At 43.5% G+C, this 23970-nt stretch overlaps 1 protein-coding gene across 4 annotated transcripts in view; it reads left to right on the forward strand.

Moving 5' to 3' along the window:
- APOO (apolipoprotein O) overlaps positions 1–23970 on the forward strand; it is a 79304-nt gene that overhangs the window by 21644 nt on the left and 33690 nt on the right. For all 4 annotated transcript variants that reach the window (XM_062183498.1, XM_062183501.1, XM_062183500.1 and 1 more), the window contains exons 2-4: positions 15103–15210; positions 16314–16433; positions 22325–22379. In XM_062183498.1, the coding sequence (XP_062039482.1) occupies positions 15103–15210; positions 16314–16433; positions 22325–22379 (283 nt within the window). The remainder of the gene's footprint in view (positions 1–15102; positions 15211–16313; positions 16434–22324; positions 22380–23970) is intronic.

Below are 23970 nucleotides of genomic sequence, written 5' to 3' on the forward strand. Positions count from 1 at the left end.
GCCAGTTCGAGTCCTGACTACTACTCCACTTCCTTTGGCTGTTGTGGCCATTTGGAAAGTGTACCATCAGATAGAAGATTCTCTTTCTCGCTCTCTCTTTTTCAAATAAATAGATAAATCTTTATTTAAAAAATGAATCCCAGCTACTCGACTTCCAGTCCAGCTTCTTGCTAATGTGCACCCTGCAAGGCAGCAGATGATGGCTCAGGTACTTTGGTCCCTGCCATCCATATGGGAAACGTGGTTCAAGTTCCAGGCTGTTGACTTCAGCCTGGCCTAGCCCTTGCTGTTGTGGGCATTTGGGTAATGAACCAACAGATGGAAGGTCTATCTCTCTGTCTCTCTGACTTTCAAATAAAATGTAAAATAAATAAATAAAAAGCTTCCCAGGTGATTCTGAAACTTCTATGTACACAAGGCTGCAAAGACCTTTTGTCAGACAGGAGACTGGTATATATTTTAAATGGAAGGTCTAATAAGATAATAGGTATGGGAGAACAAAAGGTCATCTCTTTTTTTGAAAGAGTTTTATTTGAAAGGCAGAGTTAAAAGGAGAGAGGAGAGGCGAGGGGAGGAGGGAGGGGAGGGGAGGGGAGAAGAGGAGAGGAAAAATATCTTTCATCTGCTGGTTCACTCCCCAAATGACTGCAACAGCCAGGGCTGGGCCAGGCTGAAGCCAGCATCCAGGAGCTTCTTCCAGGTCTCCCACGTGGGTGCAGGGGCCCAAGCACTTGGGCTATCCTCTGCTGCTCTTCAGGCACATTAGCAGGGTGCTGGATCTGAAGTGAAGCAGCTGGGATTCCAGCCCCATATGGGATGCTGGCACTGTAGATGGTGGCTTAACCTACTGTGCCACAGCACCAGCCCCAAGGTCACCCTTCTTAAAAATGGGAGATAGAGCATACTGCATTCTCCATAGACTCAAAAAAGGAAGCAAGTTGTCAGGGATTTTAGCCCTACCACTCTGAAGGTATTTTGTTTTTACTTATTTTTATTTGAAAGGCAGAGTAGCAGGAGGGGTGGAGAAAGAAAGAGAGCAAGAGAGATCTTCCACCAGTTGGTTCACTTCCTAATGCCAGGGCTAGGCTAGATCAAAGAAGTCAGGAGTCTAGAATTCCATCTGGGTCTCCCACATGGTGGCAGGGGCCCAAGTACTTAAGCCATCACCTGCTGCCTCCCAGGATATGCATTAGCAGGAAGCTGGATTGGAAGCAGAGTTGCCAGGCACTCAGATATGAGATGTGGCTGTCCCAAGTGGTTTCTTAACTAAATGACAAATGCCCACACCAATTATTTTATTTAGTTTGTGTTTTGGTTTGTTTTCAAAGCAGTTTTATTGGGACGTAATTGGAATGTGATCCTGGAGATACAGAATTTTGGAAAGTGCACCTTTATTTACAAAGCAAGAACAGTTTAGTCTTCTGAGTACCCATTTGGATCTGAGTGTTTATGGCTAGATTCGTATCTTACTTAACTGTGTCCAAGAATTTGCCTTTCTGTTGGAGCTGAAAGATAAACTCAGTCTTATCTGAGTCTTTAGAATATTAATTTATTTTTTAAATTGTGGTCTGAAACTTTCCAAGTAAACTCAACCTTCCCAGAAGTGCTGTAAGGGCAGAGACAATGTCTGTGTAAGTGTTGTGTCCTGTTTAGCACCATGACTGACCTGGAATCAGTAGGTATGCAGTAAATGCTTGTTTTTGAAATAAAATTCTAGTTGACCTCTTCTAATTGTTGTATCATATAACCCTGCTAGCCTGGCCAGATTTGTTTTGCCATCATTGTCCTTGGCAAGCTTCAGTGTGGGGAGAGTAAGAAGTGAACGAATGCCTGTAACATAGTGGCAACCTTTCCCTTTACAGCATCTTTTGGTAGGGCACCATCTAACCCAGTGCCAAACTTGGTTGTTCTGTTTCCATTGACAGTTAGGCTTTGTAAAGTAAGAGCTGAAAGAGAGTCTGAGATCTAAGACAGAAAATGTGCCTTGAGAGGGTGAATATAAGATATCTTGCTGGGGGTGCAATCAAACCAGAAAGAGATCTAGCCACAAGAGCCAGTCCATTGAACCCTCTGAGGTCTGTCAATCTAAGGAGTCAGCAGCTCACCTTTATCTAAGCCAAATTCTAATTGCCCCTGTGACTGTGGGTCTCATAGCTGTATTCAATATCTCAGCCAAGGCAACACCTTGGGTTCCTTACTGTGAGACTCTAGCTGGCTGAGTTCCAGGAGAGGCATCTAGGAACTGAATGGTGTACTCCAGAGGGCCTGGATCTAAAGTAGGGATGGGGAGTGGAGGAGGGGGGTGGCGTTGTGGCATAGTGCATTAAGCTACTGCCTCCAATGTTGGCACCCCATTTGGGCACCAGTTCAAGTTCTAATTGCTCCACTTCTGATCCAGCTCTCTGCTAATGTGCCTGGGAAAGCAGCAGCAGATGGCCCAGGTCCTTGGGCCCCTGCAGCCTCATGGGAGACCCAGATGCAGCTCCTGATGCCTGGCTTCTTCCTTGCCCAGCCCAGGCCATTATGGTGTGAACCAACAGATGGAAGATCTCTCTCTCTCTCCCCTCACCCTTCTCTCTCTCTGACTCTGTCTTCCAAATAAATAAATAAATAAATCTTAAAAACAGTAGGGATGGGAACCTTTCTTCTGCCAAGGACCATTTGGCTATTTATGACATCATTCATCGGCAATACAAAATTATGAACTTAAAAATTAGCCTCCTATACATTTATTGAATTTCAAGCCCTATCTGTGGTTGCCTTGGCAGAGCCCCAGACCAAGTGATTTCAAAAATGAAACTGAGCCAGTGCCGTGGCTCACTTGGTTAATCCTCCACCTGCAGCGCAGGCACTCTGGGTTCTAGTCCTGGTTGGGGTGCTGGGTTCTAGTCCTGGTTGTTCCTCTTCCAGTCCAGCTCTCTGCTGTGGCCCGGGAGGGCAGAGGATGGCCCAAGTGCTTGGGTCCCTGTACCCGCATGGGAGACTGGGAGGAAGTACCCAGCTCCTGGCTTCGGATCGGCACAGTGGCCATTAGGGGAGTGAACCAACGGAAGGAAGACCTTTCTCTCTGTCTCTCACTGTCTGTAACTCTCTCTCTCTCTCTTTCTCACTGTCTAACTATGCCTGGCAAAAAATATAAAAAAATGAAACTGAGACTAATCATTAAGAACCTAAAAATGAAATAGGAACAATCAGAGAAAGTATGAGAAATGTAGGGGCTGGTGTTGTGGCGCAGTGGGTTAAGCCACTGTCTATGACACCAGCATCCCATATGAGCACTGATTCAAGCCATCCAGCTGCTTGCTAATGCCCCCGGGAAAGTAGCAGAAGATGGCCCAAGTGCTTGGGCTCCTGCCACCATGTGGGATACCTGGATGGAGTTCCAGGCTCTTGGCTTTGGCTGGTGGCCATTTGGGAGGTGAACCAACAGATGAAAGATCTCTCTTCTCTCTCTTTCTAACTCTGCCTTTCAAATAAACAAAATAAATCTGATAAAGAAATGGGGGCCAGCACTGTGGCTGGCCAGTACTGGGTAAAGCCACCACCTGCAGTGCCGCCATCCCATATGGGTGCCGGTTCAAGTCCTGGCTGCTCCACTTCTGATCCCGCTCTCTGCTATGGCCTGGGAAAGCAGTGGAAGATGGCCCAAGTGCTTGGGCCCCTGTACCCACATGGGAGACCCAGAGGAAGCTCCTGGCTCCTGGCTTTGCATCGGTGCATCGGTGGCCAATTGGGGAGTGAACCAGCGGATGGAAGACCTCTCCCCCTCTCACTCTCCCTCCCCCTCCCCCTCCCCCTCTCCCTCCGCCTCTCCCTCTCCCTCCGCCTCTCCCTCCCCCTCCCCCTCCCCCTCCCCCTCTCCCTCTCCCTCTCCCTGTTTAACTCTGACTTTCAAATAGATAAATAAATCTTTAAAAAAAAAAAAAGAGAGATGTATGAAAAGGATTGAAAGCAGGGAATGTGAACTAGAAAGATCCGCCTGATGCAATATACAAAAAAGATCAGGAACACTGAACCCAAGTGGCTTAGAAATTTGAGGTTCATCAAAAGGCTTCCATAGCCTTGGCAACTCATGACAAGAGCCTAGGGTGATTACTGACGCCATAAACAAGAGTGTCAGTTTGTTAAGTCAATAACAGGAGTCACTGTGCACTTACTCCTCATGTGGGATCTCTGTCCTTAATGTGCTGTATGTTGTGATTTAATGCTATAACTAGTACTCAAACAGTATTTTTCACTTTGTGTTTCTGTGTGGGTGCAAACTGTTGAAATCTTTAGTTAATATATACTAAACTGATTTTCTGTATATAAAGAGAATTGAAAATGAATCTTGATGTGACTGGAAGGAGAGAGGGAGCGGGAGAGGGGAGGGTTGCTGGTGGGAGGGAAGTTATGGGGGGAAGCTATTGTAATCCATAAGCTGTACTTTGGAAATTTATATTCATTAAATAAAAGTTAAAAAAAAAGAAATTTTTTTTTTTTTTTTTTTTTTTTTTTTTTTCAAATGAAAAGATGTTTATTTCACTTGTACACAGTAAATTTTTAAATAATCATAGATCATTCAAGTTTTTTTTTTTTTTTTTTTTTTTTTTTTTTTTAACTTTTATTTAATGAATATAAATTTCCAAAGTACAGCTTATGGGTTACAATGGCTTCCCCCCTCCCGTAAATTCCCTCCCGCCCGCAACCCTCCCCTCTCCCGCTCCCTCTCCCCTTCCATTCATGTAAGGATTCATTTTCAATTCTCTTTGTATACAGAAGATCAGCTTAGTATATATTAGGTAAAGTTTTCAACATTTTGCCCATATAGCACTACAAAGTGAAAAAAACTACCATTGGATTACTAATTATAGCATCAAATAGCAATGTACAGCACATTAAAGACAGAGAACCCACATGATTTTTTTTTTTCAAATTAATTAACTTTCTATGCCATTTCCCCTTCAATACCAGGTTGTTATTTTTTTTTTTCATTTCCAATTCTCTTTATATACAGAGGATCACTTCAGTATATCATTAGTAAAGAGCTCATCAGTTTGTGCCCACACAGAAACGCAAAGTATAAGGATAAAGTATTACATTCTATACCTAGAGTCAGGACCTAAGCTGATCAGGTCATTGTTTCTTATAGTGTCCATTTCATTTCCGTAGGTTTCCCCTTTGGTGCTCAGTTAGTTGTCGCCGATCAGGGAAAAGAAATGATATTTGTCTCTTTGGGACTGGCTTAATTCACTCAGTATGATGTTTTCCAGATCCCTCCATCTTGTTTCAAATGACTGGGTTTCATTGTTCCTTACTGCTGTATAGTATTCTATGGAGTACATGTCCCATAATTTCTTTATCCAGTCTACTGTTGATGGGCATTTGGGTTGGTTCCAGGTCTTAGCTATTGTGAATTGAGCTGCAATAAACATTAATGTGCAGATGGCTTTTTTATTAGCCAAATTAATTTCCTTTGGGTAAATTCCAAGGAGTGGGATGGCTGGGTTGTATGGTAGGGTTATGTTCAGGTTTCTGAGGAATCTCCAGACTGACTTCCATAATGGCTTAACCAGTTTGCATTCCCACCAACAGTGGGTTAGTGTCCCTTTTTCCCCACATCCTCTCCAGCATCTATTGTTGGTAGATTTCTGGATGTGAGCCATTCTCACCGGGGTGAGGTGAAACCTCATTGTGGTTTTGATTTGCATTTCTCTGATTGCTAGTGATCTTGAACATTTTTTCATGTGTCTGTTGGCCATTTGGATTTCTTCTTTTGAAAAGTGTCTATTGAGGTCCTTGGCCCATCTCTTCAGTGGGTTGTTTGTTCTGTTGTTGTGGAATTTCTTGATTTCTTTGTAGATTCTGGTTATCAACCCTTTATCTGTAGTATAGTTTGCAAATATTTTCTCCCATTCTGTCGGTTGCCTCTTCACTTTCCTGATTATTTCTTTCGAAGTACAGAAACTTCTCAATTTGATGCAATCCCAAATGTTAATTTTGGTTTTGACTGCCTGTGCTCCTGGGGTCTTTTCCAAAAAGTCTTTGCCTGTACCTATATCTTGCAGGGTTTCTCCAATGCTCTCTAATAATTTGATGGTTTCGGGCCGTAGATTTAAGTCTTTAATCCACGTTGAGTGAATTTTTGTGTAAGGTGAAAGGTATGGGTCTTGCTTTAAGCTTCTGCATATGGAAATCCAGTTTTCCCAGCACCATTTATTGAATAGACTGTCCTTATTCCAGGGATTAGTTTTGGATCTTTGATCAAATATAAGTTGGCTGTAGATGTTTGGATTGATTTCTGGTGTTTCTATTCTGTTCCATTGGTCTATCCATCTGTTTCTGTACCAGTACCATGCTGTTTTGATAACAACTGCCCTGTAGTATGTCCTAAAATCAGGTATTGTGATGCCTCCGGCTTTGTTTTTGTTGTACAAGATTGCTTTGGCTATTCGAGGTCTTCTGTGTCTCCATATGAATTTCAGCATCATTTTTTCCAGATCTGAGAAGAATGTCTTCGGTATCTTGATTGGTATTGCATTGAATGTATAAATTGCTTTTGGGAGAATAGACATTTTGATGATATTGATTCTTCCAATCCATGAGCATGGAAGATTTCTCCATTTTTTGGTATCCTCTTCTATTTCTTTCTTTAAGGTTTTGTAGTTTTCATCATAGAGTTCTTTAACGTCCTTGGTTAAGTTTATTCCAAGGTATTTGATTGTTTTTGTGGCTATTGTGAATGGGATTGATTTTAGAAGTTCTTCCTCAGCCTTGGCGTTGCCTGTGTATACAAAGGCTGTTGATTTTTGTGGATTGATTTTATATCCTGCTACTTTGCCAAACTCTTCTATGAGTTCCAATAGTCTCTTAGTAGAGTTCTTTGGGTCCCCTAAATAAAGAATCATATCATCTGCAAAGAGGGATAGTTTGACTTCTTCCTTCCCGATTTGTATCCCTTTAATTTCTTTTTCTTGCCTAATAGCTCTAGCTAAAACTTCCAGAACTATATTGAATAGCAGTGGTGAGAGTGGGCATCCCTGTCTGGTACCAGATCTCAGCGGAAATGCTTCCAACTTTTCCCCATTCAATAGGATGTTGGCCGTGGGTTTTTCATATATTGCTTTGATTGTATTGAGGAATGTTCCTTCCATACCCAGTTTGCTTAGAGTTTTCATCATGAAAGGGTGTTGTATTTTATCAAATGCTTTCTCTGCGTCTATTGAGAGAATCATATGGTTTTTCTTCTGCAGTCTGTTAATGTGGTGTATTACGTTGATTGTTTTGCGGACGTTGAACCATCCTTGCATACCAGGGATAAATCCCACTTGGTCTGGGTGGATGATCTTTCTGATGTGTTGTTGCATTCTATTGGCCAGAATTTTATTGAGGATTTTTGCATCTATGTTCATCAGGGATATTGGTCTGTAATTCTCTTTCAATGCTGCATCTTTTTCCGGCTTAGGAATTAAGGTGATGCTGGCTTCATAGAAAGAATTTGGGAGAATTCCTTCTTTTTCGATTGCTCTGAATAGTTTGAGAAGCATTGGAGTTAGTTCTTCTCTAAATGTCTGGTAGAACTCAGCGGTGAATCCATCTGGTCCTGGGCTTTTCTTTGTTGGGAGGGCCTTTATTACTGTTTCTATTTCTGTGTCAGTTATGGGTCTGTTTAGGTTTCCTATGTCTTCCTGGCTCAATTTAGGTAGGTTGTATGTGTCCAAGAATCTGTCCATTTCTGATAGATTTCCCTGTTTGCTGGCATACAAGTCCTTGTAGTAATTTCTGATGATTCTTTTTATTTCTGTGGTGTCTGTTGTTATGTTTCCTTTTTCATCTCTGATCCTATTGATTTGGGTCTTTTCTCTTCTTTTTTTAGTGAGTTGGGCCAATGGGGTGTCAATTTTGTTTATTTTTTCAAAAAACCAGCTCCTCGTTTGGCTGATTTTTTGTAATGTTTTTTTGGATTCAATCTTGTTGATTTCTTCTTTGATTTTAATTATTTCCCTTCTTCTACTGGGTTTGGGTTTGGTTTGCTGCAGATTTTCTAGATCCTTGAGATGACTTGAAAGCTCTTCTATTTGGTGCCTCTCCAATTTCTTGATGTAGGCACCTATTGATATAAACTTTCCTCTTAACACTGCTTTTGTTGTATCCCATAGGTTTTGGTATGTTGTGGTGTTATCCTCATTTACTTCCAGAAAATTTTTGATATCTCTTTTAATTTCTTCTATGACCCATTGTTCATTCAGGAGCATGTTGTTCAATCTCCATGTGTTTGCACGTGCTCTGGGGATTCCCGAGTTGCTAATTTCCAATTTGATTCCTTTGTGGTCTGAGAAGCTGCATGGTATGATTCTAATTCTTTTGAATTTGCTGAGACTTGCTTTATGGCCTAGTATGTGGTCAATCCTAGAGAAGGTTCCATATACTGCTGAGAAGAATGTAAAGTCCTTAGATGTAGGATGAAATGTTCTGTAGATATCTGTTAGATCCATTTGAGCTATAGTGTCATTTAAATCTGCTGTCTCCTTGTTGATCTTCTGTCCTGATGATCTGTCTATCTCTGAGAGTGGAGTATTGAAGTCCCCCAGTACTATTGTATTGGGGTCTAAGTCTCCCTTTAAGTCCCTTAACAAGTCTTTTAAATAAGCTGGTGCCCTGTGATTCGGTGCATATACATTGATAATTGTTATATCTTCCTGTTGAATGGATCCCTTAATCATTAAATAGTGTCCCTCTTTGTCTCTCCTGACAGTTTTTATGGTAAAGTTTATGTTGTCCGATATTAAGATGGCTACACCTGCTCTTTTTTCATTTCTGTTGGCATGGTATATCTTTTTCCAGCCTTTCACTTTCAGTCTGTATGGATCATTGTTGGAAAGATGAGTTTCTTGTAAGCAGCAAAAAGATGGGTTTTGTTCCTTAACCCAATCCGCCAATCGGTGTCTTTTAACTGGACAGTTCAAGCCATTAACATTCAATGTTACTATTGAGAAGGAGTAACTTTGCCCTGCCATTTACCAAAGATATTTTCTGATATCTGGTTTGAGATTCCTGTGTTCTTTTGTTGTGAGGTTTCCTTCCTTTACCTTCCTTCATATTGGCTACTGTGTTTCTGTGTTTCTGTATGTAACACATCTTTAAGCATCTTTTGCAGGGCTGGACGAGTGGCGACAAATTCTTTCAGTTTCTGTTTGCTGTGAAAGGTCTTTATTTCACCTTCATTCACAAATGAGAGCTTTGCAGGATATAATATTCTGGGCTGGCAGTTTTTCTCTCTTAGTACCTGGGCTATATCTTGCCATTCTCTCCTGGCTTGTAGGGTTTCTGATGAGAAGTCAGCTGTAAGTCTAATTGGGGATCCTCTGAGAGTAATCTGGCGTTTCTCTCTTGCACATTTTAGGATCTTTTCTTTGTGTTTCACTGTGGTGAATTTGATTATGACGTGACGTGGTGAGGTTCTCTTTTGATCATGTTTATTAGGGGTTCTATGAGCTTCCTGTACTAGGATGCCTCTGTCTTTCTCCAAACCTGGGAAATTTTCTGCTAGTATCTCACTAAAAAGGCCTTCTAATCCTTTCTCCCTTTCCATGCCTTCAGGAACTCCTAGAACCCGAATGTTGGGTTTTTTAATAGTATCCTGTAGATTCCTGACAGTGTTTTTTAGATTTCTGATTTCTTCTTCTTTTCTTTGATTTGCCTGTTTCCTTTCCTGTTCTCTGTCTTCTAATTCCGATATTCTCTCTTCTGCTTCACCCATTCTGTTTTTAAGGCTCTCTAGTGTGTTTGCCATTTGATCCATTGAGTTCTTCATTTCATTGAGGTTTTTTGTCAGTATCTCAATTTTATGTTCTACTAGTTTTTTCATTTCATTTTGATTTCTCCTTAATATTTCATTTTCACGGGAGAGATTTTCTATCTTGTCCATTAAGGATTTCTGTAGTTCAAGAATTTGTTTTTGAGAATTTCTTAATGTTCCTATCACTTTTTTGAGATCTGCTTCTTGTATTTCCTCTATCTCTTCATCTTCATAATCTTGCTTTGGCGTGTCTTTCTCCTTTGGGGGCGTCATAGTGTCTTCCTTGCTTTTGTTACCTCGGCTTCTATGTTTATTGTTTGGCATGTTGGAGATAATTTATGTTTTGTTTTTTTTTTTTTTTTTTGACTCAGTTGGGAGTGGAGTTGAGGGTAGTTGAAATCTGGCCTCTGTGAGTATTCGTTTGATCTACCTCTGGGACCACACCAAGAGTTTATTCAGCCCTCAATGTGTTCTCCAGTTTTGCTAAAGTTATTGAGTTTGGCTGCACTTTAGATATGTAAGATCGCAGTGCTCTTTGTTTTGCTTGTTGAGTGAAGGGTGAGGCCTCTGTTTCCCTCCCCCCTCAATGTCTTGGGTTTCTGAGGTCTTACCCTCCTCCGTTGGTTCCCGCGCTGGTGAGATTCTGTCACACGGCTCCCGCCGCACTCGGCTCCCGCCGCACTCGGCTCCGCTTCCGCCGCACACGGCTGGCCCCCGCCGCACTCGGCTCCGCTTCCGCCGCACACGGCTGGCCCCCGCCGCACTCGGCTCCGCTTCCGCCGCACACGGCTGGCCCCCGCCGCACTCGGCTCCGCTTCCGCCGCACACGGCTGGCCCCCGCCGCACTCGGCTCCGCTTCCGCCGCACACGGCTGGCCCCCGCCGCACTCGGCTCCGCTTCCGCCGCACACGGCTGGCCCCCGCCGCACTCGGCTCCGCTTCCGCCGCACACGGCTGGCCCCCGCCGCACTCGGCTCCGCTTCCGCCGCACACGGCTGGCCCCCGCCGCACTCGGCTCCGCTTCCGCCGCACACGGCTGGCCCCCGCCGCACTCCAAAAAAAAAAAGAAATTTGAGGTTCAAGTGCAAGATGGCAGAATGGGGAAGGGAAGCACCAGCTAGAGCAGATAAGGAGAAGGTCAGTTCACTCATTGGAAAACCTCCAGTTCAAGCATGGCAGTCCCAGAGTCAGGTTGGTTGGTTGGTCGTGGGCAGGCAGACCCAGAGGGCAGAGAACTGTGAGTTCCTACCTCCAGATACCAGCAGCCTTACATGTCCTCACCTGGGCTCAGGGGGGACTCCTGGGACATTGCTGCGATCTCTCTAGTATTCCAAGCCTCAGGCAGCCTGCGCTCCTTAAAGGGAAAAAAAAAGGAGTTATATGTTGATTAATTTAAGTAGGATTCTGAAAGTCAGGCCCCTATAGCAGTTTTCCAGCAGGGTTGTTGATTTCTTTAGGATGCATCAGAGTGCTCCTGGTCCTGCTGAAATATTTTGATGGGCACAAGCCACCTTGACAGATGTCAGCAGTAGCTGGCTAATCTTTACCTTGGAAACAGAAAAAATCCTTAATAATATTACCAAAGCCATGGAGACCTTTTGAGTTGAACACTTAATGCTTCCGGCTGTGCTGATTGTTTGTTAGCTAGCGAAGGTAAAGACTTTGCTTTCTAACAGCGCGCAGGTCTTTATTTGCTTCAGAAATACAGGAATTTCCTTTAGTGTGTGACTCCAGGCATCCATTTCGACTACTACAGTTTGGCTGTGTGTTACCTAGCATTATATTTTTTGAGTATTAGAGAGTCACCTCATGTTTCACATTATAGGTACTGCAAATCTCAGTAGTATAATTTCTGTAATGATAAATTATGCCTAAATAGTTAAAAAAGAGCATACCACTCCCATTTCACTTTTCTTTCATCCGTGTCCTCTATTCATTGCAGCAGACAGTAAGCGATCATGAGCGTTTCTTACATAGCAATAGCAATAGAGAGTGAAACGCAGCCTAAGCTGATCTGGTAGGGAGACCTTAATAGGTGCAAGTAGAGAGACAGATACATAATTTTTTTTTTTCATTCATCTCACCATGTGGATTTCAGTGCAAACATCACCTCCTAAATTCGTGTTTGTCTAGCCAACCTAAGTTTATTCACATGTCTCCCATACCTTCTTTACCACATCATCTGCATTTTTCCCTTCATAACATGACATGTTTATCTGCTCATCTGTGTTATAATCTGGTCCCCAGCACTAACAGGATGTAAGTATCCCATGGGGAGGGACCTTACGTATTTTACTCACTTCTTGCTATGATCAAATGTTTGTGGCTCCCTAAAATTTCTGACATGTATTTCAGATACATAATTAAAAGCAGGTATTTTTTCCACTCTTAAACAGTTCTCCAGAATTGCAAAGCAAGTATAGGACATCTTATCAGTACATATGAACCCATAAAACTGAGAAATACAGGGAGTTCAAGTTCCATGGGAGAAGGCACAGAGACAGGTGAAGTTAGAGACAGTGCTTGTAGCCTTGTTTTGGCTCATGTTAGAGTCCTAAGTAAGAAATTGCAAAAGGTCTCAAATAAGGAGAGAATATGAAATCGGGTTTGCAGTTTCTTTCTTTCTTTCTTTCTTTTCTTTTCTTTTCTTTTCTTTTCTTTTTTTTTTTTTTTTTGACAGGCAGAGTGGGCAGTGAGAGAGAGACAGAGAGAAAGGTCTTCCTTTGCCATTGGTTCACCCTCCAATGGCCGCCACGGCCAGCGCAACGTGCTGATCCGAAGGCAGGAGCCAGGTGCTTCTCCTGGTCTCCCATGGGGTGCAGGGCCCAAGCACTTGGGCCATCCTCCACTGCCTTCCCGGGCCATAGCAGAGAGCTGGCCTGGAAGAGGGGCAACTGGGACAGAACCCGGTGCCCCGACGGGGACTAGAATCCGGTGTGCCGGCGCTGCAAGGCGGAGGATTAGCCTGTTGAGTCCCGGCGCCGGCCCGGGTTTGCAGTTTAGAAAGGTCATTCTTATTGTAGTGGTTGGAGTCACTGGAGAGCCAGGTGACCATTTAGGATGCTGCTGAAACAGTTCAGGAAAGAAGTGAGGGCTCAAGGGAAAATTGTACAGGAGAGGAGAGAACAGGATTAAGATAATTTGACAGGCAAAATTAGAAGAATTTCATGATCAGTGGCATGGGGAATGATGTTGAAGATAACCTTAAAGTTTGTTTTTAAAAATAATTATTTAGGGGCTGGCACTGTGGTGCAGCAGGTTAACGCCCTGGCCTGAAGCACCGGCATCCCATATGGGTACCATTTCGAGACCTGGCTGCTCCACTCCCCATCCAGCTCTCTGCTATAGCCTAGGATAGCAGTAGAGGATGGCCCAAGTCCTTGGGCCCCTGCACTCATGTGGGAGACCCAGAAGAAGCTCCTGGCTTCAGATCAGCGCAGCTCCGGCTTTTGCAGCCAATTGGGGAGTGAACCAACGGATGGAAGACCTCTCTCTCTCTCTTGCTCTCTCTGTGCCTCTCCTCTCTCTTGTAACTCTGACTTGTAAATAAATAAATAAATCTTTAAAAAATAATAAGTATTTAAATTGGCAATTAAGGAAATGTGTGCAACATGACTTTTTAAAAAAGATAAATTTATTTATTTATTTGAAAGTCAGAGTTACAGAGAAGCATAGGTGGAGAAAGACAGGGAGAAGTCTTTCACCCATTGGTTCACTCCCCAAGTGGCCACAATGGCTGGAGCTGGACTGATTTGAAGTCAGGAGCCTGGACTTTCCTCTGGGTCTCCCACATGGTTGCAGGGGCCCAAGGACCTGGGCCATCTTCTACTGCTTTCTCAGGCCATAGCAGAGAGCTGGATCAGAAGTGGAGCCTGCCAGGTCTCAAACTTGTACCCATATGGGATGGTGGCACTGCAGGTGGTATGTTTACTCACTATGCTACAGCGCCGACTCCGTCAACATGATGTTTTGAAATATGTGTACATGTAGAGTGGCTAACTTCAGCTAATAAACATATATATCAGTTCAGATACTTAGATTTTTGGGCAGAATATAAAAAAGTTGAGCCTCTAAAAGTGGAGAGTAGAATAGTAGTTACCAGATGCTTGGGTGGGAGTTGTTGGGGAGATGTAGGTCAAAGGATATACATTTCATTTAGATAGGAAGAGTAACTTCAAGAGATTTATTGCATAACATAGTGACAACAGTTAAAATCGTGAGAGAACAGATTTTTTTTTAAAGATTTATTTATTTATTTGCAAGTCAGATAGAGAGAGGAGAGGCAGAGAGAGAGAGAAAGGTCTTCCATCCGCTGGTTCACTCTCCAGTTGGCTGTAGCAGCCGGAGCTGTGCCAATTCGAAGCCAAGAGCCAGGAGCTTCTTCTGGGTCTCCCACGTGGTTGCAGGGACCCAAGGACTTGGGCCATTTTCTACTGCTATCCCAGGCCATAGCAGAGAGCTGGATGGGAAGTGGAGCATCCAGGTCTCGAACTGGCGCCCATAAGGGATGCTGGTGCTTTAGTCCAGGGCGCTAACCCGCTGCACCACAGCGCCAGCCCTGAGAGAAGAGATTTTAAGTGACCTTAGAATTTCTCATGGGGATTGTCTAGTTGGGTGGTGGCACTGTTTTTGAGAGAGGAAGTAGAGAAAGAGGGGCAAGTCTGAGGGAAAGACGATGAGTTGGTTTGGATGTGTTCCCAGGGAGTTGGGGGAACACACACACATACAGAGAGGGAGAGGAATCTATTTCTATTTTATTTTACTTGAAAGGCTAAATTGAAAAGCAGGAAGTACTGCATTTTGAAAATTAAAATAAAGTTGACCTGAAATCTCAAGTCCTGAGAACCTTTTTTTCCCGACTTTTTTAGGAGACAGAGGGAAACAGGAAGAGAGACAGAGCGCTCCTGTCCACTGGCTCACTCCTCAAATGCCAGAGTGGCTCTAAGCCAGGCCAGGCGCTATTGCTGCGAGCCAGGAACTTAATCCAGATCTCCCACATGGATAGCAGGAAGCTAATCACTTGAGCTTTCACCACTGCCTTCCAGAATCTGTGTTGGCAGGAAGCTGGAGTCAGGAGCTGGAGCCAGGAATTGAACCCAGGGACTCTGATATGAGACAAGGGTGTCTTAACTGCTAGGCCAAGGGCCTACCCCTGAGGACATAGCTTTTAGGTTCTGACTTCTTTAGAATTTCAGGAATGAATTTATTCCTTGCAGAGTGCACCAGCCTGTCAGGGCAGGAGAGGCTGAGGTGGTAAACACGCTAAGGTTTTGCACGTTCGCTTTATAGCATGGAGAGAGGCCTAAGACTGTTTCTGTGTTTCAGGTAATTCAGAGGTCCATGGGCCCAGCCAGCCTGAGCCTGCTCACTTTCAGAGTCTACGCAGCACCAAAAAAGGACTCGCCTCACAAAAGCTCCATGAAGGTTGATGAGGTAACATGCTGTTGTGAACACCTGATTCAGTTACTGTAGGGCAGTTTTGATAAATTGTCTGTCAGGAACATGTGACTCTTTAGAAGATGTCTGAAAAGAAGAAAGGTATTTCCCTAGACTTGGTTGTCCTTGTGGAGAATGACTCAACTATGGCTTTCTCAATAAACTTTTATGATGCTTAGCTCAGGGTACAATCAAGGGCTATTTAGAGATTTTTTTTTTTTTGTGGAGATTCTGCAGTGTCCCAGGAGATTATAAGCCTAGTTCAGTTCTCTAAGTGAACTGGACTGCTTATCAGGCCAAGAAACTTATTTTTCCCTTTCTGAGACGTGAGAGCTTTGAGTTCTTTTGTCTGTTGGCTGGATTAGAGCCTTATAAGTAGCTGTTTAATAAACACTGAATAAATCTTCTCTCCGTTGTTCGCATTCTTTTTGTTTTTACATCCCACCAGTTAGTGGGGTATGTGGTTTCTGCTGCTTTTGAATACAGTGATGTAAAGATCTCCCTTCAGTCCTGGGCAAGGTTACTTGAGTGGCATTTGCATAAAGCCTATTAGTTTATCTTTTGTCATGTACTCTCTTCTCAAGCCTTGGAACAGAAGGCGGCCAGTAGTGGCTCTGAAAAATTTCTTCTCTGAGTGGGGAATAAACCTGCTGTCCTGCCTTTTGAGCAGCACCAGACGATCATTTGAACTAAGTAACATACTGTTCAGTTACTTTCAAGCTTCTTTTTTTTTTTTTTAGTTCCTCCACCCATCCTTCACAGTAGTGGAATTCTTTTCTCAAACTAAATGGAAGGTGGAATACCAAATACCAGTATATAAAATAGATAAAGCATAAGTTGATTTGTTTGTAATCAGTGGTTGGGGAGGAGCATAGGATTCCTCCTAGCCCTGTGCTGTTGGCCTTGACTTCACTGATTAAGCAAGTAAGGTGCAAAGATCATGTGAAGTAAGATTCAGTTTGTCTGCAACCCTAGGGTCCCTGTAATTCATTAGTTATTAGAAATATTTTGCCTACAAATCTGATTATGTATTGTATGGTCTCATTTTTCCATTTACCTTTTTTATTTATTTTTGTTTGGTTTGGTTTTAATGTGTGCAGCTTTCACTCTACTCGGTTCCTGAGGGTCAGTCCAAGTATGTGGAGGAGCCAAAGACCCAACTGGAAGAAAGCATCTCACAGCTTCGACATCATTGCGAACCATATACAAGTTGGTGTCAGGTACAGCTGTTCTGAAAAGGCAGTGAACGTATTTCTGTTTAGAGTCAGTAGTGAAAAGTCACTGTTGCCTGCATGTTTTTGGAAAAGGGGATGATAGAAGGCCCCAGTGTTCTTCAGTGCCATCTGACGACAAGGTGCAGAGATGCCCTTGCATCCTTGTGGTAACTGTTGCCATAGTCTGAGAAAGAATTTCCCCCTTGCTGGGCAGTGAATAGCACCTGATTTTAAAGACCAGGGTTGAGGTGTAGCAGGTTCAGCTGCTGCCTGTGATGCTGGCATGCTGGCATTCCTTATGAACACTGGTTTGAGTCCTAGCTGCTCCACTTCTGATCTAACTCCATGCTGACGTACCTGGGAAAGCAGTGGAGGATGACCTGAGTGTTTGCGCCACTGCCCACCCACCTGGGAGACCCAGAAAGAGTTCTGGGCTCCTGGCTTCACCATGGCTCAGCTCCAGCTGTTGTGGCCATTTGGGGAGTGAACCAGTGGATGGAAGATCCATCTCTTTCACCCTCTCTCTTTGTAACTCCTTCAAATAAATAAGTTAAAAAAAAACAAGCAAAAGACTGCTAACTACCTTGTTGGTTGCAGTTATGAAAACATTGTCCACCAAGGGAGGATATGAGGCTGGAACTGTAATTAAGGAAAAGGATACAATGTAAACATTTATAGCAAAATTGTTCCCCTCTCGCCCTGAAAATTTCATAAATCCGTATAGATTGAGCATTCCTTATTCAAAACTCCAAAATTCAGAATGCTTGAAAATGTGAAACTTAGCACTGACATGACGCTCAAAAAGGTTTGGACTTTTGAGCACTTCAGATTTCAGATTCTGAGTTTTTGAATTAGGGATACTCAGCTGGTGAAGTCCATGCAAATATCCCAAAATCTGATAAACTCCAAAATCTGAAACTCTTCTGGTTCCAAGTATTTCAGATAAGGGTTACTAAACCTATACCACATTAAATAGCAATGGCTGTAGAGCATTTTGAATCTTATAATGAGGGGTTAGATATTAAAATAGGGTAGAATTACATATTTGAGTACTGAACTATTTGAGCTATATGTACACATAGACTTTTTTTCCCTGCTCATAATTTAGATCAGGCTTTATCATTATGTGAGTGGAAGTATTTCTGTGATCTGAAACTGACATTTGTAATTCATAGAATGTTTTTATACATATGTATGTGTTTGCCCTACTTGACCTTGATTTTAAAAATTGAGAGCAAAATAGTAAAAACTAAAATGTAGATGTGTTCAAAAGGGCCTAGATTTACCTTGTTTGAAATTTACGAATTCAGTTTCCATCCACAACTTGCTGTGTTTTATTAAAGATTTATTGGAAAGGTGGAGAGAGGGAGAGAGATTTTCCATCCACTGGTTTACTCCGCAGGTGGCCACAATGGCCAGAGCTGGGCCTGGCCGAAACCAGGAGCCAAAAGCGTCATCTGGGTCTCCCACGTGTGTGGCAGGGGCAGAAGCACTTGGGCTATCTTCTGCTGCTTTCCCAGGACATTAGTTGGATCAGAAGTGGAATATCCAGGACATGAGTTGGCGCCCACATGGGTTGCCAGTGTTGCAGATAGTGGCTTTACCTACTATGCCACAACGCCTCAAAACTTGCTTTAAAATGTTTGATTTCCACTATCTGCTAGTGCTGAACTTCTGTTCAACACTTTAGAAAGACAATAATAAGCTGAGACTTTATCAACAGTATAAATTAGGCCATTATACTTAAGTTGCTATGGCCATGTTTTGTATTGAGTTATGAGACTTTATGCATAACATGTTGTAAAATGCTTATTTTCTTGTGCTAGAAGATTTTTAAGCTGCATATAGTTAAGGTTAGCAAATTTGGGCAAATATTTTAGTATTATATAGCCATGACTACTGTTATTTCTAGTCTATTTTTGTTTTTGCTAATAAAAGTACTGTATCTTTTTACCTTTCAAACTAAGGATGTTTCTTGTTTTTTTTTTTTAATTTTTTCTTCAGCACATGATATTCAGTACAGCAAAATGCTTCTCTAGATGACAGATTGGTTATTAATATATTTGTTTGCACTACTTTTTTTGAAGATTTATTTATTTGAAAGAGTTTTATATAGAGAGGGTGAGAGAGAGAGAAAGAAAGAGAGAAAGAGAGAGAGCGAGAGAGCAAGAAAGAGAGAGAGAGAGAGCGAGAGAAAGAGAGAGAAAGAAATTGATCTATCTTCATCTGCTGGTTCACTCCCCAAATGCCCCAAATGGCTGCAACAGCCAAGGCTAGGCCAGGCCGAAGCCAAGAGTCAGCAGCCTCTTCAGGGGCCCAAACACTTGGACCATCTTCCACCTCTTTTCCTAGCCACCAGCAGGGAGCTGGATCGGAATTAGAGCAACTGGGACAAGAACCTATATGGGATGCTGACGTTGTAGGTAGTAGCTTTACCTGCTATGCCACAATGCCGGCCCCTGTTTGCAGTACTTCTAGATAAAAAGTTTTTTGGGGCAGGTGTTGTGGTGCAATAGATTAAACTACCACTTGGGACACCTGTATCCCATTTCAGAGGGCATGGGATTAAGTCTCGCCATTTCTTCCACTCCAACTTCCTGCAAATGGGCCTGGAAGGTAGCAGATGATGACCCAAGTACTTGGGTTCCTGCCGCTATTATGGATGGTCTTCCTGGCTTTGACCTGGCCCAGCCCTGACTGTTGTGGACATTTGGGGAGTGAACCAGTAGATGGAAGATTTTCTCTCCCTCCCCTTCCTTCCCCTCTCCCCATCATTCTGCATTTCAAATCAGTCTTTCAAAAAAGTGTTCTTGTAATTATAATGTTTTTTGACAAGTCTTAAAATTTATTTTAATTTTATTTGAAAGGTGGGAGCTGGGGGGTGGGAAGAGAGATTTTTCCATCCACTGATCCACTTCCCAAATGGCTGTAACAGCTAGGGCCAGGACAGACTGAAGTCAGGAGCCTGGAACTCAATCTGGGTCTCCCACATGGGTGGCAGGGACTCAAGTACTTACCATAACATTACAAAAGAGGTGTCACCTGCTGTCTCCTGTAGTGTACATTAGCAGGAAGTTGGAATCTGAAGCAGAGCCATAACTCGACCCGGGCACTCTGATATGGGATGCAGGCATACCAAGCAGCATCTTAATTACCATACCAAATACCACCCCTATAATTGTTTTATTTTCTTAGGTAGAAAGAAGTCTTCATGATAGAAATATTTTTTTATTTTTTGACAGGCAGAGTGGACAGTGAAGAGAGAGAGACAGAGAGAAAGGTCTTCCTTTTGCTGTTGGTTCACCCTCCAATGGCCGCCGTGGTTGGCGCACTGCAGCCGGCGCACCGCGCTGATCCAATGGCAGGAGCCAGGTGCTTCTCCCGGTCTCCCATGGGGTGCAGGGCCCAAGCACTTGGGCCATCCTCCACTGCACTCCCTGGCCATAGCAGAGAGCTGGCCTGGAAGAGGGGCAACCAGGACAGGATCGGTGCCCCGACCGGGACTAGAACCCGGTGTGCCGGCGCCGCAAGGCGGAGGATTAGCCTAGTGAGCCACGGTGCAATGATAGAAATATTTTAATTTCCTTACTCCTTTTTCAGACCAGAAATTTATAGCCATTTTCTTGAAGAACTAATTTATTTTTTTTAAAGATTTGTTTATTTGTGAGGCAGAGTTAAAGGCAGAGGCAGAGAGAGAGAGAGAGAGAAGTCTTCTATCCACTGGTTCACTCTTAAAATGGCTGCAGCAGCCGGAGCCGCGCTGATCCAAAACCAGGATCCAGAAGCTTCTTTCGGGTCTCCTACCGTAGTGCAGGGGCCCGAGCACTTGGGCCATCTTCTACTGCTTTCCGAGGCCATAGCAGAGAGCTAGGTCAGAAGTGCAGCAGCTGGGACTCGAACCAGAGCCCATATGGGATGCCGGCACTGCAGGCGGCAGCTTTACCGGCTGTGCCACAGCAGTGGCCCCCTAATTTAGTTTTATTCTTGGTAGAAAGGTTAAGCTAGCAAAAGAAGTAGGCATTCATGGTAGACATTGATATGTAGGGTTTCTTTTGTCTTTTTTTTGTCATGGACATTAAAAACCCAATAACAGGGGCTGGTGCTGTGGTGAAGCAGGAAAAGCCGCCGCCTGCAGTGCCGGCATCCTATATGGGTGCTGGTTTGAGTCCCGGCTGCCCCACTTCCTATCCAGTTCCCTGCTATGGCCTGGCAAAGCAGTAGAAGATGGCCTAAGTCCTTGGGCTCCTGCTCCTGCGTGGGAGATCTGGAGGAAGCTCCTGGCTCCTGGCTTTGGATTGGCACAGCCCCAGCCGGTGCGGCCATCTGGGGAATGAACCAGCGGATGTAAGATCTCACTCTCTCTCTTTCTGCCTCTGCCTCTTTGTAACTCTGCCTTGCAAATTAAACAAATCTTAAAACAAAACAAAACAAAAAAACACCCATAACAGATTTTAATGAGATGATATTCAGTTATTTATGTCCTCCCCCAAGTTCAGCATTTGTTATTTAGGATCATTTAAAAGAATGAGCATCACTTGTTTGGACTTGGACTGAATCCCACAAAAGAAATCCTTTTCTAAGGAACAGCTAGTTTGGGTACCTTCTGATACTTGTGTATTTCTTTTTTCTTTTTTTACTGAAGATGTCTTTTTTTTTTTTTAGATTTTAGATTTTATTTATTTATTTGAGAGGTGGTGGTGGGGAGGTCTTCCATCTTCTGGTTCACTCCCCAAATGGCTGCATCTGCCACAGCTGAGCCGATTGAAAGCCACCAGCTTCTTCCGGGTCTCCCACATGGGGCAGAGCCCAAGCACTTGGGCCATCTTCTTCTGCTGTCCCAGGCCATAGCAGAGAGCTGGGTCAGAAGTACAGCAGCCAGGTCTTGAACTGGCGCCCATATGGGATGCCAGCACTGCAGGTGGTGGCTGTACCCACTACACCACAGTGGCGGTCCCCATTGTAGACTTCTTGAAAGGTACCTTCTAGTCAGTCTTTTATTTCATCATCTAATATTCCTGTACAAAACCAGCTTCTTGTTAAGAGAATTTTCGCACTTCATTTACTCTAGGGTTTGAGTGTGTTTCTGTACTGAAATACAGACTCCTGGTCTCATTAAACCTGTTCATTCCTGCTTCAAAGGAGCAGTTTCTAGATATAGCCTCAAAAATAATGGCAAATCAGGAAACAGCCTTAATATCAAAGGCACATGTAGTCTCATGGGGGAAGAACTGGTGCTGTAATTATCATGGGGATTGGTTTGTAGCCTATTTTCTTCCATTTTAATAGAAGAATGAGAAGGCTGCATTGTTGGAACCACTCTATCTAGAATCCTTGCTTCCTGTGGCAATAGCAGAGCCACTGTGCTGAGCAAGGTGCAGGAAAGTTACAAAAGAAGAAAGCAAAGACAAAACCTCCGGGAGGCAGTGTATCCCTGTGTTCAAAAAGTGTTGATAGGAGGCCCGTGATGTGGTGCATAGGGTTAAGCTAACGCCTGTGATGCAGGCATCCCATATCCAAGTGCTGATTTGAGTCCTGGCTAATTTGCTTCCTATCCAGTTTCCTGCTTATGCACCTGGGAAAGCAGCAGAGGATGGCCCAGAGACTTTGGCTCTTGCCACCCATGTGGGTGACCAGGATGCAGTTCCTGGCTCCTGGCTCCTGGCTCCTGGCTTCAGCCTCGCCCAGCCCTGGCCATTGCAGCCATTTGGGGAAGGAACCAGTGGATGGAAGATTTCTCTCTCCTTCCTTCCCTCTCCCTTTCCCTCTGCCTTTCAAATAAATAAAATCTTTTTTAAAAATTAATAATTTGATAATTTACTCAGTAAAGACAAGTATATTTAGTTTGTTACTTTCTAATCAGTGATTCCTACTCATTCAGTTTGTTTTTACCTTTGTAGGAAATGTACTCTCAAACTAAGCCCAAGATGCAGAGTTTGGCTCAATGGGGATTAGGTAAGTTGATGTTTTATTAGGCATAATCAGTTACTTTACTGACATTGGGCTTTTTACCGGGCTCCCATGGATAGACTCAGGAGGTCTGTGGAGCTTTGTGGATGTTTTTGGAAAGAGGATCTGTTGTTTTCACCAGATTTCAGAGAACTTGAATCTCCACAGAGTCAGGTAAGTGTCTTTAAGAATAAAATTGTTTGGCTGGCGCCGCGGCTCACTAGGCTAATCCTCCGCCTGCGGCACCAGCACCCCGAGTTCTAGTCCCGGTTGGGGCGCCGGATTCTGTCCCAGTTGCTCCTCTTCCAGTCCAGCTCTGTGCTGTGGCCCGGGAGTGCAGTGGAGGATGGCCCAAGTGCTTGGGCCCTGCACCTGCATGGGAGACCAGGAGGAAGCACCTGGCTCCTGGCTTCAGATCGGTGCAGCCGCCAGCCATAGTGCTCATTTGGGGGATAAATCAACAGAAGGAAGACCTTTCTTTCTCTCTCTCTCTCACTAACTCTGCCTGTCAAAAAAGAAAAAAAGAAAAGAAAAGATTAATATTGTTGGGCTTGCAATTGCAGATAGAGTAGAATTTTTCAAAAATATCAATTTCCAGATGCAATGTAGAATAGCACACTATCTCATCAATAGGTTTTTTAGAACCAGACAAGCTCATTGCAGTGCTATCAATTAGTACATGCTATAGAAGCTTAGAAAAGGAAGGAGCTGAGCTGGTGTGCCTAGGAAAGATCTTATTGCATAATTAGTAGTGTCACATTTTTTTCATTTAGTTTTTATTGTCCTTGATTGTTTCTCACATGTGAGCCACTTGTGTACACCCATAAAGTATTCATCCTGTGTGTTCTGACTAATCTCAGTCAGAAACTGATCAGTTAATAGAGACCCTGATCATATTTCATTCCCCTTATTGGGCATTGTGGCACAAACCAAAGACTTGTTTTTAAAAGCAAGAGTTTATTTCTGTGATGTAACTAAATAAACATATGTGTCTGAGGAGGTCTCTTCATTGTCACCTATCATTTCCCATTGATTCATAGCCTTACGCATTATTTGCAATATTAGTCTTTTTTTTTTTCCTTCTGGCCTCATAGTAACCACAAAGGCCTTTAAGAAGAAATGTTCCCTTAGGAGTTGTATTGTCTGCGAAATTGATGAGTCCTTTTTCCAGCAGTCACGACCAAGGCACGCTGCCAGAAGCTGGGCTTTGGCTTCAGTGCAGTGAACATCTCTTCTTTCCAATTCCTTTGTGGTTTACCAACTTGAGCTCAGCTCACCAAAGCCATCTGGGTGTCCTGCTGTCAACTGCTGTGTACATGTCGAGAATTGAGCAACACTGTGCTGGTAGGCAAAAATAAAGGGAAGTAGAAAATTGCCTCAGATGACTCAGACAGCAGGATGAAAAGAAAAATTTAGGTTAAAGGCCAAATAAGTAAAAGACCAGATGGAAATGAATGCAGACATATCACAAGCCCTGTAATAGTACTTAAATTGATCAGCACATTTCCCAAAGAACCCAGCAAAGGGAAAACTGGCATGTGTATGGTATTACCTAGGGGAGGGAGTTTCTGACTATTCCAATTTATTCGTTCTAATT

This window comes from Lepus europaeus, chromosome X (assembly GCF_033115175.1).
Source record: "Lepus europaeus isolate LE1 chromosome X, mLepTim1.pri, whole genome shotgun sequence".
NCBI classification, from domain to species: Eukaryota; Metazoa; Chordata; class Mammalia; order Lagomorpha; family Leporidae; genus Lepus; species Lepus europaeus.